General features: G+C 30.0%; 2 protein-coding genes across 2 annotated transcripts; one reads left to right on the plus strand and one right to left on the minus strand.

The window, feature by feature from the left end:
• Positions 1 to 731: 731 nt before the first annotated feature.
• On the minus strand, positions 732 to 6,915 carry LOC126777882 (WD repeat-containing protein 5). The gene is made up of 8 exons (XM_050501173.1): positions 6,559 to 6,915; positions 6,337 to 6,433; positions 5,297 to 5,442; positions 4,140 to 4,284; positions 2,795 to 2,897; positions 1,920 to 2,151; positions 1,337 to 1,535; positions 732 to 1,060 (listed from the first exon to the last, which is right to left on the minus strand). The coding sequence occupies exons 1-7, from the start codon at positions 6,685 to 6,687 to the stop codon at positions 1,347 to 1,349; spliced, it is 1,041 nt and encodes a 346-aa protein (XP_050357130.1). The 5' UTR covers positions 6,688 to 6,915; the 3' UTR covers positions 732 to 1,060; positions 1,337 to 1,346.
• Positions 6,916 to 7,338: 423 nt separating this feature from the next.
• Positions 7,339 to 13,090, plus strand: LOC126776989 (phosphoglycerate kinase). The gene is made up of 10 exons (XM_050499832.1): positions 7,339 to 7,513; positions 7,593 to 7,796; positions 8,109 to 8,335; positions 8,529 to 8,646; positions 8,969 to 9,107; positions 9,785 to 9,919; positions 10,439 to 10,560; positions 11,417 to 11,517; positions 11,836 to 11,934; positions 12,630 to 13,090. Exons 1-10 carry the CDS (start codon positions 7,452 to 7,454, stop codon positions 12,668 to 12,670), a joined length of 1,248 nt encoding a protein of 415 aa, XP_050355789.1. The 5' UTR covers positions 7,339 to 7,451; the 3' UTR covers positions 12,671 to 13,090.
• The last annotated feature ends 1,122 nt before the right edge of the window (positions 13,091 to 14,212 follow it).

Consider the following 14,212-nt stretch of genomic DNA (forward strand, 5'->3'; position numbering starts at 1 on the left):
TAAATGCGGTATATCTTGTTCCCTTCACCCGTATATTCCAAGTATTCTATTTTAGCTCACCTACAGCTCGTATTATTACTTTTTGGCTTAATTAGAAGCAGGCGAGTGCTCTGAGGAATTATTCTCTCTAATTCCTGCTTCCCCCTTCCTTCTTAAGTCAACGCGAGCTGGTTCTCGATGTCACCGCCTAACTGTGACATCAATTCCATCGCGAACAAAGAAATTTGGCAACTCCTTTCTTTGTCGCACTTCCAAAAAATGGAATTCCTTACCAGCTCACGTATTCCCCTCCTCTTACAACCCGGGTTCCTTCAAACGAGGCGTGAAGAGGCATCTTGCGGGCCGCCAAGGCGAAGGCGGCTAGTACAGAACGTTTTTCCCGTCTGTACTGGCCGTCGTCGCGTTTGGACTCTACTACCACTTACCATCAGGTGGAGTAGTCATTTGCCCTCCCGGCGATATAAAAAAAAAAAAAATATTATTGTTATTTTTTATTGCACAGTAATATTTTAAAAAGCTATATCAGATTTTGTAGTGTAGCCAGTGAGTATATGGGATAAATAGATATATTATTAACCACAATATTTATGGGATAGTTGGTTTACTTCTTTCTTTGCTCTTACTAAGTATGGTGTAAATTATAATTTATTATTTAAGATCAAGATGACATTTATTAATATTTACACATTATTTATTAAATACCTTAAACTAAGAGGTAATAAAACACAATGTAACTACTAAATTTTTAATTGCATCCAACAAGTTATTATTAAGCAAGATCCTTAATAACTCATTATAAACTAAAACATAATGGCTAAAACATTTCAATCATCTTTCATTTGCACTTTAGATACAAAAATATGTAATATCTTATGACAAATGAAAAGTCATACATTCATCTGTGTTTTGACTATGTGTATAGAAATGAAATACGCTCCAAATCTGATTGTCCGTAACTCCATAAACTAGTAAAACCTTATTCATATAAAACTATTCACAAGCCAAAGGCCAGGCTCTCAATATGAAGCCACAATTTATAAGTCGCTGTCTGTGCGTTTTCCTGAAACAAATATTAAAATTAATGTACATTTCTCATACAATAAATATTGTCAATACAACTTAATAATCAATTAAAAGTAACAAATTACAAGTAATAAGTAGTAAGTAAAAAATTACAAGTAACTTAATGTAAATAATGTTGTAATCACGAAATTGTAATTACAATAAGTAGATATAATATCTGTATAAAATTTAGTTCAGTTGATTGTAACGTCGCCGAAAATATCAACGTAATTAATTTTATTATGCCATTGCTTCAGTTTATTAAAAAACTTACCAATTAAAAATTACGTGTCGCTCTTCCAAAGCTTTATGGTTTTGTCATTTTCTAGTGCAGCAGATGCGATGATGTTCTCGGTGGGATGACACGCCGTGCACAGCACTGTGTCGGTGTGTCCCGACAGCCGCTGAACTATCTCTTTGGACTGCAAGTTCCATATGTACACCAGGTTGTCTTCTGATCCTGATACTATCCACTGTTGTAAAACAAATCATTTTTATATTTGTTTCTTTATTTCTTTAACTGTATGTAATAAATTAAATTCTTTGAAAATTATTGCTTACATAAAAAATTCGTGTTCTTGGTGGGAAATCATGACCATTTTAAGGTAAATATATATCTAATTTTTATGTAGCTGTATTGTCAATATTACCTTCTCTTTAGAGATCAGGGCTTGGTAGTATTCACTTATTGGATTACGATTATATTGTAAAATACATTAATGAAACAAATGAATCATATTCTATTTTGTTGCAATAAAACTTAAAGTTAAAAAGTTTAAAAATTAAAATACAGTTTTTCTAGAACTTAAGAAAGTAATAAAAACAAATTTATACAAAGCGTATTTTTATAAACTTACCTTTCCACCAGTAACGCTAAAGTTTGCAAAAATACAGTACTTTTCATTCTTGTGGCCAGTATATGTTTTCAAACATTTCCCTCTACTGTAATCCCAGAGCTTCAGTGTGTTATCGAGTGTCGCTGCCAAAATGTATTTACCGTTGGGTGAAAATTTAACAAAGGAAACTGGCGGATTGTCGTCGTCTATAAGAGTTTTAAGGCACTGACCGGACGCCGTATCCCAGATTCGACTGAAATTAATAACAATAAAATTGATCACTCTATACATTATATGCCATAAATTACGTTATATATTCATAAATGAGAAACTTTTAAAAGAAATATTTACATACAAAATAATACATAAATGAATTTTGATACTAGAATAGAATAGTTTTAAATAAACACAAAGCCTTATGTTAACTTCTTATATTTCTTAAATAACATATATTTCTTAATCGAACAGTTATTCCTGATGTACATACAATGTATACAATTGGTTCATTGACATTTGAATAAAAAGGGAATTATAAATAAAACATCATATGTAAGTGCGATGTAGACAGTTCTTACGCAATAGAAGTACAAAGAAATATTACGTCATATTACATGACTTTGAGTTGAGACTTATATAGACGTAATAAAACACGGCAGTAACTATTAACGTCGTAAAAATATACTTGTTTAAGTTAAGTAACATATTGATTGAATGCTAATTTTATTTATGACTGCCAATACGAAAACGATAATATAACAGTAACGAATACACAAAACATTTAAATAAGTTTAAAATTAAGTTTATTAAATTGCTATACATCCATATTACAAATAATGATATAATATATGAATCATAATATACTTTAAATGTAAGCTGTTACGGCATAAATTACTCACCATAAACCATCATAACTTGACGAGACAATAAGGCTTCCGTCTCTATTAAAATGCACCGCTGAGACTGGATCTGAATGCGCTGGTAACGTCTTTAAACATTTACCTAAAAACACATTATGCCAGGTATAGAAAAAAAAATTGTCAGTTTAAATAGAAAAGTTCAGTGTTACTCAAACGAGGTTGTTTATATATTTTTAAATTATTTTACGCCAGCATTGAAGTAATAAATTCACACATACATAATTATATGTCGTTGAGAATAATATTTACGTTAATGCTTATATGGTTTGGAATTATAGGACCAGTACTCGAATACCGAATTAATTCGCTGCCCGGAATAAAGGTGTTCCTTTCTCAAAGCAGCATGTAAATTCGTGGATCCTACACCTGATCTCTTCCTAGTCGTCCCGATTTGCCGTTCTACTCGACTATTAGAGTAAGAGTAATATAGAGGAGAGTGTAATAGTTTTGAGTAGTGTTCAATATCTCTCTTTCTTCTATAGAGGCCACCGTGGCCGACATAATGTTACAAGGATGTTTTTGATTACAACCATATTCCAATCAAAGAATAAATAGTAATAAACAAACCTTAGATTTACATATTCCATGGGATATTAAATGTAGTATTGATTCTTGGATAAAACATCTAGTTAATTTGGCTTGTAATATGGATGGAATGCTATTCCATCTTAGAAAATATTTAAAGGACATAGGGGTTGACTCCAAATTAACTTTACTGAGTCATATCTATCTGCTTGCCTCGACAATCATTTAGGCGATTAGAATTTGTATTGCGCACCACTTGTGATTTTATAAACTCGCTCAAGGTCTTATAAAACTTAAAAGTTACAAATGTAATTGAAATCCAGCTCTGCTTCTCGATTAGGTACACACTTATACAAATGTCTCTGATGATATTATCTGTATCTTTATACCACCTACTGACCTCAGCACGTAAAAATACTGCACAAACACAACAAACCACAACAAACGCCCTATATTTGTCCCTAACTGCCACAATTTTTTGCCATCCCAATTGTTGCAACTGGATCTACTTTACCTAACAGATTGTTTACGCACAGGAATGAAAAATATTTGTAAAGACAATACTTGCAGTTTGGAGAAGTACTGTGATGATGAATCTTTGTTTATACTATATGACTATATACGATATAAATTAATGAATTTTGTTTTAGTGAAAGTGAAATATTTTGTTCAATCTAATTCATTAAATAAATGAATAGGGTACATGATTTAATAGATTAATATTTTATAAAATGTTAATCAAAAAAGAAAATTAATGCAAACATCTAAAAGTTTTGAAATTTAGAAATAAATTTCTCACCTGTTCTTACATCCCATATTCTCACACTTTCATCAAAACTTCCAGAAACAATAAGATTACTCTGTGGGTTGAAATTACAACAAAACACATAATTGCTGTGTCCCTTTAATGTTTTTAAACATTTCCCAGAACTCAGTTCCCAGACCTGAAAAATTATATTAAGTTAAAATATATTTTTATTGTAATAGTTTCAATTTTTTTACACAATTTTTTTCAACAACATCAGCCAAATGAAATTATATATTTAGAAGTCCTCATTAAAACATAAAAAAATGACAATTGATGTTAAAAATTCAATCAGAAGAAAAAACATAGAGGCCAGTTATTTTAATTAACTAGCTGTGTGTGTATAATAAAAATAACTTAACTTATCAAATTTTTTAAATAACTTTTAAAAAATATTATGTAACAAATCTGTTAATAAAAATATAATATACATTATCAAAATGCCTCTCACAAATTTTTACACAGAAAATAAAGATAAAAAATCTAAAAGTAAATTTTTTTGAATAATGTTATGTACTAAATATGTGTCACATAAGCATCTCTAGTCTGAGGTTTAAGTTATCATTTGAAGTTATCACATTCTGTTTAGCATGTAAACATTCTAATCGGAGAATGGGTATAAATTATCTCTATTGGAGATAAAGAGTTCAATTACCGTGAGAAAATTTAGATCAAATGAGATAAATTAATCTATAAATAAAATTTTACTTTCAATATTTATTGATACATCTGTGGAACTTTTTGTTTAATGAATTATTTATTAGTCTATTTTTTTGTTATTATTATATATCTCCTATTAAATATTTATGTTATGTTGTTTAAAGTTTTTTAGAAAATGTCTCACAATTTGTATTATATTATACAAATAACATAAAATTATTTTCATTTTAAAATACACGATAATACAAGTATTTGCTGTATTCAAAATTAATTTAAATGTATTTAAATGTGTTATAGTGTTGTTCATATAACTAACACTATAACAGCAGTAGTTCACTATGGATGTTTGTTAAGTCACAGTCATGCTTATCAAACCATTTGCATACCACAATCTATAAAAAAAAGATGAATTACAAATGTTATACTACTTCATCATCTTGTTCATCATGTAAGAGTATAGCTAGGTAGTCAATATAGATAAGTTGTTTCACCTTTAAAGTTTTATCATCACTAGCACTGACAATCAGCCTGCTGTCTGACGACCATGCTACATCACTAATGCCCATTTTGTGTCCAGATATCGTCTTCTCAAATTTGCCATCATAAGCTCCCCACACTTTTATCAGTTTGTCAGCAGCTGTAACATAAATTATTCATATAATTATGTGAAACATATAAACATATAGATATAAATTATGTAATAATTATTGTAATTAACAATATTTTATCTTTAGTTTAATGTCTATACAATAATGTCTACTTTTAAAGCTTTTGTTCACTTAGTTCTAGTATTTGTCAAAAATATTTCAGCTTAATTACAAATCATATTCTTTAAATAATTACAAAGTAGTGATTTTTTTTTTCATAAAAATTTAAAATAACTCAGTTAAAAATAAACATAATTTTTTTTATATAAAATATTTGTACAACACTTTTCTCATATTGGCTTAGCAACAAACTTTACGAACTGGCCTATTATCACTTCACATTGTGTCAAAAAAGATGACCCAGTAAATGTGTAAGTTTACATAGAAAATAAGCAAATACCTGTTAAATATAGAAAGTGGATGAGAACAATTTAACTACTATATATAAAAACATTTAATTTGATAAAAATATATCTATAATATTATTAGTTTGTTTTAGCATGATAATAATACATATGTAATAGTAAGTAATTTCCTTATAAAAAAACTTATGTATGAACTTTCCCTGTAAATTTAGTTTAGTAATTAGAATACATTTTTATTAGTAAAAGAATGAACCTCGTTTTTTTTTTACAATTAAAAATATAAGTTAGTGGATCATATTGGAAATCGTTAGTTATGTAAATAATGTAAATTAAAACTCCAACAATTATGTCATGGATTACTTTATATTTAAGCTCTTATGGTCGAACGATAGGATCACCAAAGTGACCTTGTATTAATTCCCACCAAAATTATATGAAATCTTTAATTTTGTTCATATACTATTAAAAAAAAACAATAAATAAGCGTTTATGTGATTATGTTATCTTATTGATACTTACAGGAACTTGCCAGCCATTCGCCATTGGGACTAAATTTAACAGACGACACCGCCTTTGTATGTCCAGCTAGAGTAAATTTAAGTGTGTAATTCGGCTTCTGAAAACCATTATTAAAATTAGCGCCAAATCGCACGTGCTCAAACTAGAAGTTACATAAACATGTGCGAGCCGCCAGATTGATGCAAATCCGTTTAACATTAGGCAATGTTTCAAAATACTTACCGCTACTGAAGACTTATTTGACTGCGAGGAACTTTGTGATAGCGAATTTGGACCGGATAGATTAGTTGATGGCCCGCCGTGTGTTTGGTGTGCGGTAGGATGGCCTGGCCCGGGTCCTAGCGGCACCATGTTTCAACTTTCGACGCACTACTCTTAACTTTGTTGGTCAACCAAAACAGTCACTAATACACACTGAACAATAACTTAAATGTAACTTATGAACACAGTGACCACAAAACTTAACATTCACTAACGAAGTTTCATTTAATTCAACGTAGATTTTCAAAGAACATTCTAAATCCGAGCGTCCCAATGCGTGCATTTCGCGAAGAACGAGCAATAATACCAACATACAGTTAACTAAAAATACCTCCCGCGTTCTCCTAACTACCTCCGCCTACCAACGTTACGTCATCGAAGTTTTTTATTAGTGGACTGTCTTTGTGGTTGTCCTATATTTGGATAAGTTACATAGTCTAAATTAAATTATTTTACTGTCGAAAAAGATTTTTTTTATTTGAATAATATAATGAACACTTTCTTAATAAATAAACAACGTACTTACTGATAAAGTATATAATTATATATTTTTTTGTTTTTGGATCTGTTTGTCTTACTTTCTGACTAATATATATTTACTAATAATAATCATTATTATTGTTAAGTAAATTTACAAAATTTACAGTATGTTTCTTATTTTATCAATATCTATTACCAGATTTGCATCACGATATTAATTTCTTACTGATTAATATTTCTTATGGCAAGAAAGTTTGACCCTTTTGACATAGACAAGGTCAAATTTGTCTAAAATTTATTTTAGAAAATTATCTTTCGCGGCTTCTACATTTACACTTAATTTAAGATACATTTTATAATATAAAATAGTAAAAATGACTCTTAACAAACTAAGTATTGATGCCCTAAGTCTGGGTGGTAAAAGAGTACTGATGAGGTGCGTACTAAAATATATTTTAAATATTGTAAATAGTATAGCTAAATCACTTAAAAATCTAACTTTATTTTTATCTAAGGGTGGATTTCAATGTACCATTAAAAGAAGGAGTAATCACCAATAATCAGCGCATTGTAGCTGCTCTGGATTCCGTCAAATACGCCCTAGAAAAGGGTGCTAAATCTGTAGTTCTTATGTCACATCTCGGGCGACCTGATGGACAAGCAAACTTGAAATACACACTAAAACCCGTTGCAGAAGAACTTAAGAAGCTATTGAATAGGTTGGTATCACACTGTTACTTCAAGGTCATACAGTCAATGTTTAAATAAATATTTATAATTTTGTGTAAGAGCTCAATATTTTTTCGGACTTAATTATGTATAATTAAAATATATAAAAATAGTATTTGGCCGAATATCGAATACTAAATTACTATCTAGTATTACACAAGAAATTGGTTGCATCATTTTTATAAAATGTGAATACAGATGAAATATGGAATAATAATCGATTATTTATTACAACTTTACAAAATAGAAAAAAATATGTCTATTGGTAGGGTGAGCTTTTAATATTATGTGTTGTATTACAGAGATATAACATTCCTTCCTGATTGCGTTGGATCAGAAGTAGAAGCCGCCTGTGCTGATCCCCCTGTAGGATCAGTTATACTTCTTGAAAATCTTCGTTTCCATATTGAAGAAGAAGGAAAAGGTGTCGATGCCAGTGGAGCTAAAGTAAAAGCCGATGCTGAAAAAGTGAAGGCATTTAGAGCAAGTCTCAGAAAACTTGGTGATATCTACATAAATGATGCCTTTGGTTAGCAAATATTTAATTTATTTATACAATCAAAATGCACATTATTCAAGAAAGTTCTTATTCCACTTTTGAAAAGTCCTTCTATGTAAAGTTATATATATATATAAAATTGTTATAATATAAACTTTTAAGGGATATAATTTCTATGAATCTTTTTCTATATTTTTAAATAATATAAAAAGATGTATTTTAGGCACTGCACACAGAGCTCACAGCTCCATGATGGGAGAAGGCTTTGAGCAGAGAGCTAGTGGATTTTTACTGAAAAAGGAACTTCAATATTTTGCCAAGGCTCTCCATGAACCAGAAAGGTAATATATCATTGTTAAGAGTTTATATATTCTTATTTTTATTATGCATGACTGTTATTTATGAATAGAAAGAAACTTTTTTGTTTATCAATATCTGGAATAAAGGTAGATTTACTGACCTGTCTAAAAATTGAATGCCTATTGAATGCTCATTTGGTTCCTATGACCAATCAACATTCAGATTAAAGTAAAATTAGTTAAACTAACTGTGATTAGCATTTCAGAAAGTGGAAGTTTATTAAATAACCGAAACAGAAAAAAAAACTTTAAATGTAAAAAGTATTGCCGATACACATAACAAAATATAGATTCTTTATTGCAGGCCATTCCTTGCAATTCTCGGTGGTGCTAAAGTAGCAGATAAAATTCTACTCATTGAAAACTTGCTGGACAAAGTTAATGAGATGATCATTGGAGGAGGAATGGCTTTCACCTTCCTTAAAGAAACCAAGGGCATGGCTGTGAGTATTGACAAACCAATTGCTGATCAACTGAATATAAGAATAATTAAAAAATATTAACTTAGGTTATAATAACAGTCTTGCTATAGACATTAGAGTATATTACAATTTTTTTTGTATATTACATAAAAATGTTTTGCTTATATAATCCATTATATATAAGTTTTGCAAATTTTTTTAATAATTGAATGCTTCTTTTTGAGTAAATGGACCACCTGATATTAACTGTTCACCTATTCTTATAGACTGGCACGTCAAGCCATGTATCTCTTTACATAAGCTACACAATGTGATATAAGGTGTTATTCTTCTATGTCCCTTGTCTGTAATAGAACTGGCTCACTCACCCTAAAAACCAGTAATACAGAATATTGTTGTTTGAAGGTAGAATTATTGAGGGGTATGTGGTACTCAGATAGACCAGTACAATTTATTACTATTGGTATAATGTTTGTAACACTGTTCCAATGTATATTAGCAGATATTCAATTATGATTATTTTTCTAACTTCTATGACAATATTCTCATTAAAAAAATTAAATGATCTGGCAACTCTACTGTTTACACTATTTTTTTAATCTTAGCCATGTAGTAAAGCAACCATCATTCTGATTTCATTGATCGAGTTCAATAACAAAAAAAATATATATTTCCATTAAATGTTTAATTTATTACAGATTGGAAATTCCTTATATGATGCGGAGGGTGCCAAAATTGTAACAAAGTTGTTGGAGAAAGCAGCTAAAAACAATGTTAAGGTTCACCTGCCGGTGGACTTTGTGACTGCAGACAAATTTGGTGAAGATGCTCAGGTACTACATATAAATATGAAATTAACCTGATTTTTTGAGTAGAGAACATTAAAAGTAATACAAATAAATTATAAAATTACTTTAATAATAAACTACTTTAAATTTCATTCACAATAAGTAATCCATGCATATGATTACCATACATACAATCAACAATATATACAATCATAAGCACTGTTTACTTATTGTCACTAAAAATTGTATAAAAGTGTTGTATAATGAAATAAAATGAACTAAAACATATTAAATTGCACTGACTTTCGAAAAACAACTGCTTATTCAAATATAGCTTTGCAATGTACAAGGTGTTTTCATGAAAACTATTTTCTTACACAGTAAAAATAACATAAAAGACAAATTTAAGCTTAAGATTTGTAATCAATTAGTTAAAATTTATTTATTGTTCCAAATTAACATTTGATTGACAAATATAAGATAATAACCCTGCGACACATACATAAATTTTTTCAAACTCATCTCATATATCATGATATGAAATAATTCTTTACTTTTATTCAGGCTGGATTAGCAGATGTTGAATCTGGTATCCCCGATGGTTGGCTCGGACTTGATGTTGGACCCAAGACTCAGGCACTATTTGCTGAACCTATTGCAAGAGCTAAAGTTATCGTTTGGAACGGGTGACTTATCTATGGATTTATAATATAATATTAAGTACATTCACACTATAATTTTAAGTACATTCACACAGGCAATTTTATGCGGAGATATCTTTTTTTTTTAATAACTACTTTTAAAATAGATAGAGATTGCTATTGGGATAAAGATAAATCAGCTTGAAGATGTTTTTTTACATGTAGTTTTGTAATATATACAGTGATAAAAATCGAAATAAACCAGTTTGCTCAACTATCATATGCCTCGAATTGTCACACAAATAGTGATACAAGTGTCATTTTGTTTATTATTAAATTTGTCACAGTTATATATACTATAAAGACATTATAGTAATCATTTAAGGAAACATTTAAGTCAATAACTGTAGAGAAAAAATGTGTTTGCCTAAGACATATCAGAACAAATTATCATCGAACTTAATTATTATACATCAAATTGTATAAAGTATCTATAAAAATAAAAAGTATATGTTTATTTAATATTCTGCTGACAGTGCACTACAGCAATCGCAAAAACGTCTCCAAGCTGATTTGGCTTTAGTGTGTTGATGATGCAGACATGACGTGGGTCTGGATACATTCCCATAGCAAGTCATAAGTTTGTTTGTAGAAGTGAAAATCAAGTGATCCAAGGTTGACTAATGGAAAATATCGACAATTGCTTAGTTTTAGGCCATTAATAATGTAATAAAAAGTAATATTTTTGCTTTCTAAATTTGCACTCTTTAAATTATCTTCAAAAATTGTAATTTTATGTCGGCGATTTTTATGAGATTTTAACATTGGTTTGAGTTTTCTCATTATTTTTTGTCGTTGTGTGTCGTTGTGTGTGTATACTTAGTTTTGTCTGTCCTTATAGGCCACCCGGTGTGTTTGAGTTCGAGAAGTTCGCGGGAGGCACCAAGGCTCTCATGGACGGTGTCGTGAAGGCTACCGCTAACGGAACCGTCACTATTATTGGTAAATTGTTACATAAATATTATAATTTTAAAGGAACCTATTGAATATTATCAAAACATATATATATATCCAGATATTATTTTAATAATAAAGCATAACACATAAATAACTTAAAATAATTTAAAACTAATGTTAGGTCACATTTTTTACTATTACAACAAATTTTTAATATAATTTTTCTCAGCACTCTGTTTTGAAGTTACAATCATTTATTTCGACATTAAAAATTGAAATATTTCGATATGAAATGCCGGTCTGGCCGTGTAATTTATTTAATTGTATATTATTTATTATCTACAAAGTAATGTTAAATCCCAGGTGGTGGTGATACCGCTACCTGCTGCGCTAAGTGGGGCACAGAGGACAAAGTGTCACACGTGTCTACCGGCGGTGGAGCCTCGCTTGAACTGTTGGAAGGTAAAAATAAAGACAAAAATTGGTGTCTTATAACTTTCTCAAAGCCCTATCAGGCTCTGTCCAACCGGACCTAACTAAGACAACTAAGGACGGACTAAGCAACCGCTTATCGTGACAAAACTTTAATTTTTAAACCAACTTTTAAATATTTATTTTTATATTAACATTGATTTAGAATATAATGCTGCATGACGAATTGGTGGACATAGTTAATTATCGCGATTTAAATTATATACACACTGCTAAGCTATCCTAAGCTTCCTGCTAAGGAATCCTCTCCTTTTTGAGGAGAAGGTTTTGAGCTTATACCACGCTACTCCAATGCGGGTTGAAGATGGAATCCACGTGTTCGACTAGGTTCTTATTTACTACAAGGGGTTAAGTGTCGGAGAAAGACTTAAAAACAATTCCACTAATTGTAATTCGAATTCGAAAGCTTCACTGTTTTATGTAAATAGTTGCAATTAAGCAACACAATGACACAACGTGAATTAAGCAAAATATATTTCGTTATTAACATTTTCGTGGATTCGGTTTCTCGCTTTTAATTATATATATAAGCGAAATACCACTTATCACGAGATCTCGAGAGATTAACTTAAAATTTGTCGCAATGACTTCTTCCCCGACATAGACAATAGTTTAACAAGATTAAACTGTAATTGCTTCTTAATATTTTTTTTATTATATTTCAGGAAAAGTCCTTCCCGGTGTAGCAGCTTTATCCGACGCCTGAATATTAAGAGCAAAAGTTAACTAATTACAGTAGAAATAATAATAATAATAATATAACATCTTATTGTTTATTCGCTTATTTTAGTTCCTAGAAAATATTTTGATAATTTATAATTCAATACGGTGAATATATATTTTTAATTATTCAAATAATAAAAAAAAAAATCATCTTGACAATATTGTTTATAATTTACATTTAGTATTGCACTGAATAACTTATAATACAAAAAGAAGTGCTATCGAATATATTATATACTAGAAATTGTTATCATACATTCAATCGAATAAGTTTAAATGTTTGAAACATTTAAAACGAAATATTGTAAAATTATGTTATTTTTAATTTATATATAAAAGTGGAAAAACAATGTCATGTGAAAAGCGTATTTATTGAGTGTTAAGAATAAATATTGATACATATTTTGACGTATTTTTTATTATCACGAAATAATTTCTACCAAATTTTAAAACATCATTTTAATGTTGACGGGCCTGTTGTCGTGGTTGGTAGATACCTTTCACGCCGAAGGTTGTGGGTTCGATTCGCACCCAGGGCAGACATTTGTGTGCATGAACATGTCTGTTTGTCCTGAGTCTGGGTGTAATTATCTATATAAGTATGTATTTAGAAAAGTAAAATATTATATGTAGTGTATCAGTTGCCTGGTTTCCAAAGTACAAGTTCTGCTTAGTTGCTTAGTTTTGGATCAGATGGTGTGTGAATAATGTCCCAGGATATTATTACTATTAATGTGATGAAATGTTCGACTCTTGTCATATAATTATGTATTAATAAATCACCCAAATGTGTTTTATCAGCATACTTGCTGCGTATCACGGTTTATCCGCCTTATATATCATACATAATGGATTATATATTTACAGGACCTGACCAGAAGTGTACATAACCAATTGAATGTCATTTATATATATATAATTACAACAACAATTTGCCAGTTTTATCTCTACTACATAGGGTCGTAACTTATACAGAATATGTATAAATAATATTTCTTAATATACGGGATATACAGCGCATAATACTTTTTCGAACCGGAAAATCAAATCGAGACAGTTTTTAAGATTAGCGCGTCCCAATTTCATAATGTTAGTAAGTTTGGTTTTTTTTATTTGTATTAATATATCAAATATTCTACCGTTAATAATGTTTAAAACGAAGCTTTCGATTTGTAATTGACTGAGTCTCCCCGCCGTTGTAGTTATTGAACCTTGACTCACTACCGAACACCTCGAATGTCCCTTTGCGCCCTACCTGTTACCTACATTCGTATTGTATAACATGGCGTTTATCGATCTGACCTTCGCGCAAGCGTCCCTGTCTATCTGGCCTGTATAATATGCCAAAATCGGAAATTAAATTACCTTCATATGACATACTTATTACGCCTAATTTAATAGAAATATTCTTCTACTATTATTTTCTATTTAATATTAACCGTAAAATAAATTAAGGAATAGTAACGTTAGCCTCATTAGTAAACAAAGCATGTGCATCGCACCGATATCAGATCGTAGTGGGACC

The sequence above is a fragment of the Nymphalis io genome, chromosome 2, assembly GCF_905147045.1.
Source record: "Nymphalis io chromosome 2, ilAglIoxx1.1, whole genome shotgun sequence".
Taxonomy (NCBI): Eukaryota; Metazoa; Arthropoda; class Insecta; order Lepidoptera; family Nymphalidae; genus Nymphalis; species Nymphalis io.

Excerpts from the sequence above, each read along its gene's own strand:
- LOC126776989 (XM_050499832.1), top strand. The coding sequence starts at position 7,452 with ATGACTCTTAACAAACTAAGTATTGATGCCCTAAGTCTGGGTGGTAAA. Across the intron at positions 7,514-7,592 it reads GGTAAAAGAGTACTGATGAG|GGTGGATTTCAATGTACCAT; the intron begins GTGCGTACTAAA and ends TTTTTATCTAAG. Across the intron at positions 10,561-11,416 it reads AAAGTTATCGTTTGGAACGG|GCCACCCGGTGTGTTTGAGT; the intron begins GTGACTTATCTA and ends CTGTCCTTATAG.
- LOC126777882 (XM_050501173.1), bottom strand. The coding sequence starts at position 6,687 with ATGGTGCCGCTAGGACCCGGGCCAGGCCATCCTACCGCACACCAAACA. Across the intron at positions 5,443-6,336 it reads CGAATGGCTGGCAAGTTCCT|CTGCTGACAAACTGATAAAA; the intron begins GTAAGTATCAAT and ends TTTATGTTACAG. Across the intron at positions 2,898-4,139 it reads AATATGGGATGTAAGAACAG|GTAAATGTTTAAAGACGTTA; the intron begins GTGAGAAATTTA and ends ATGTGTTTTTAG.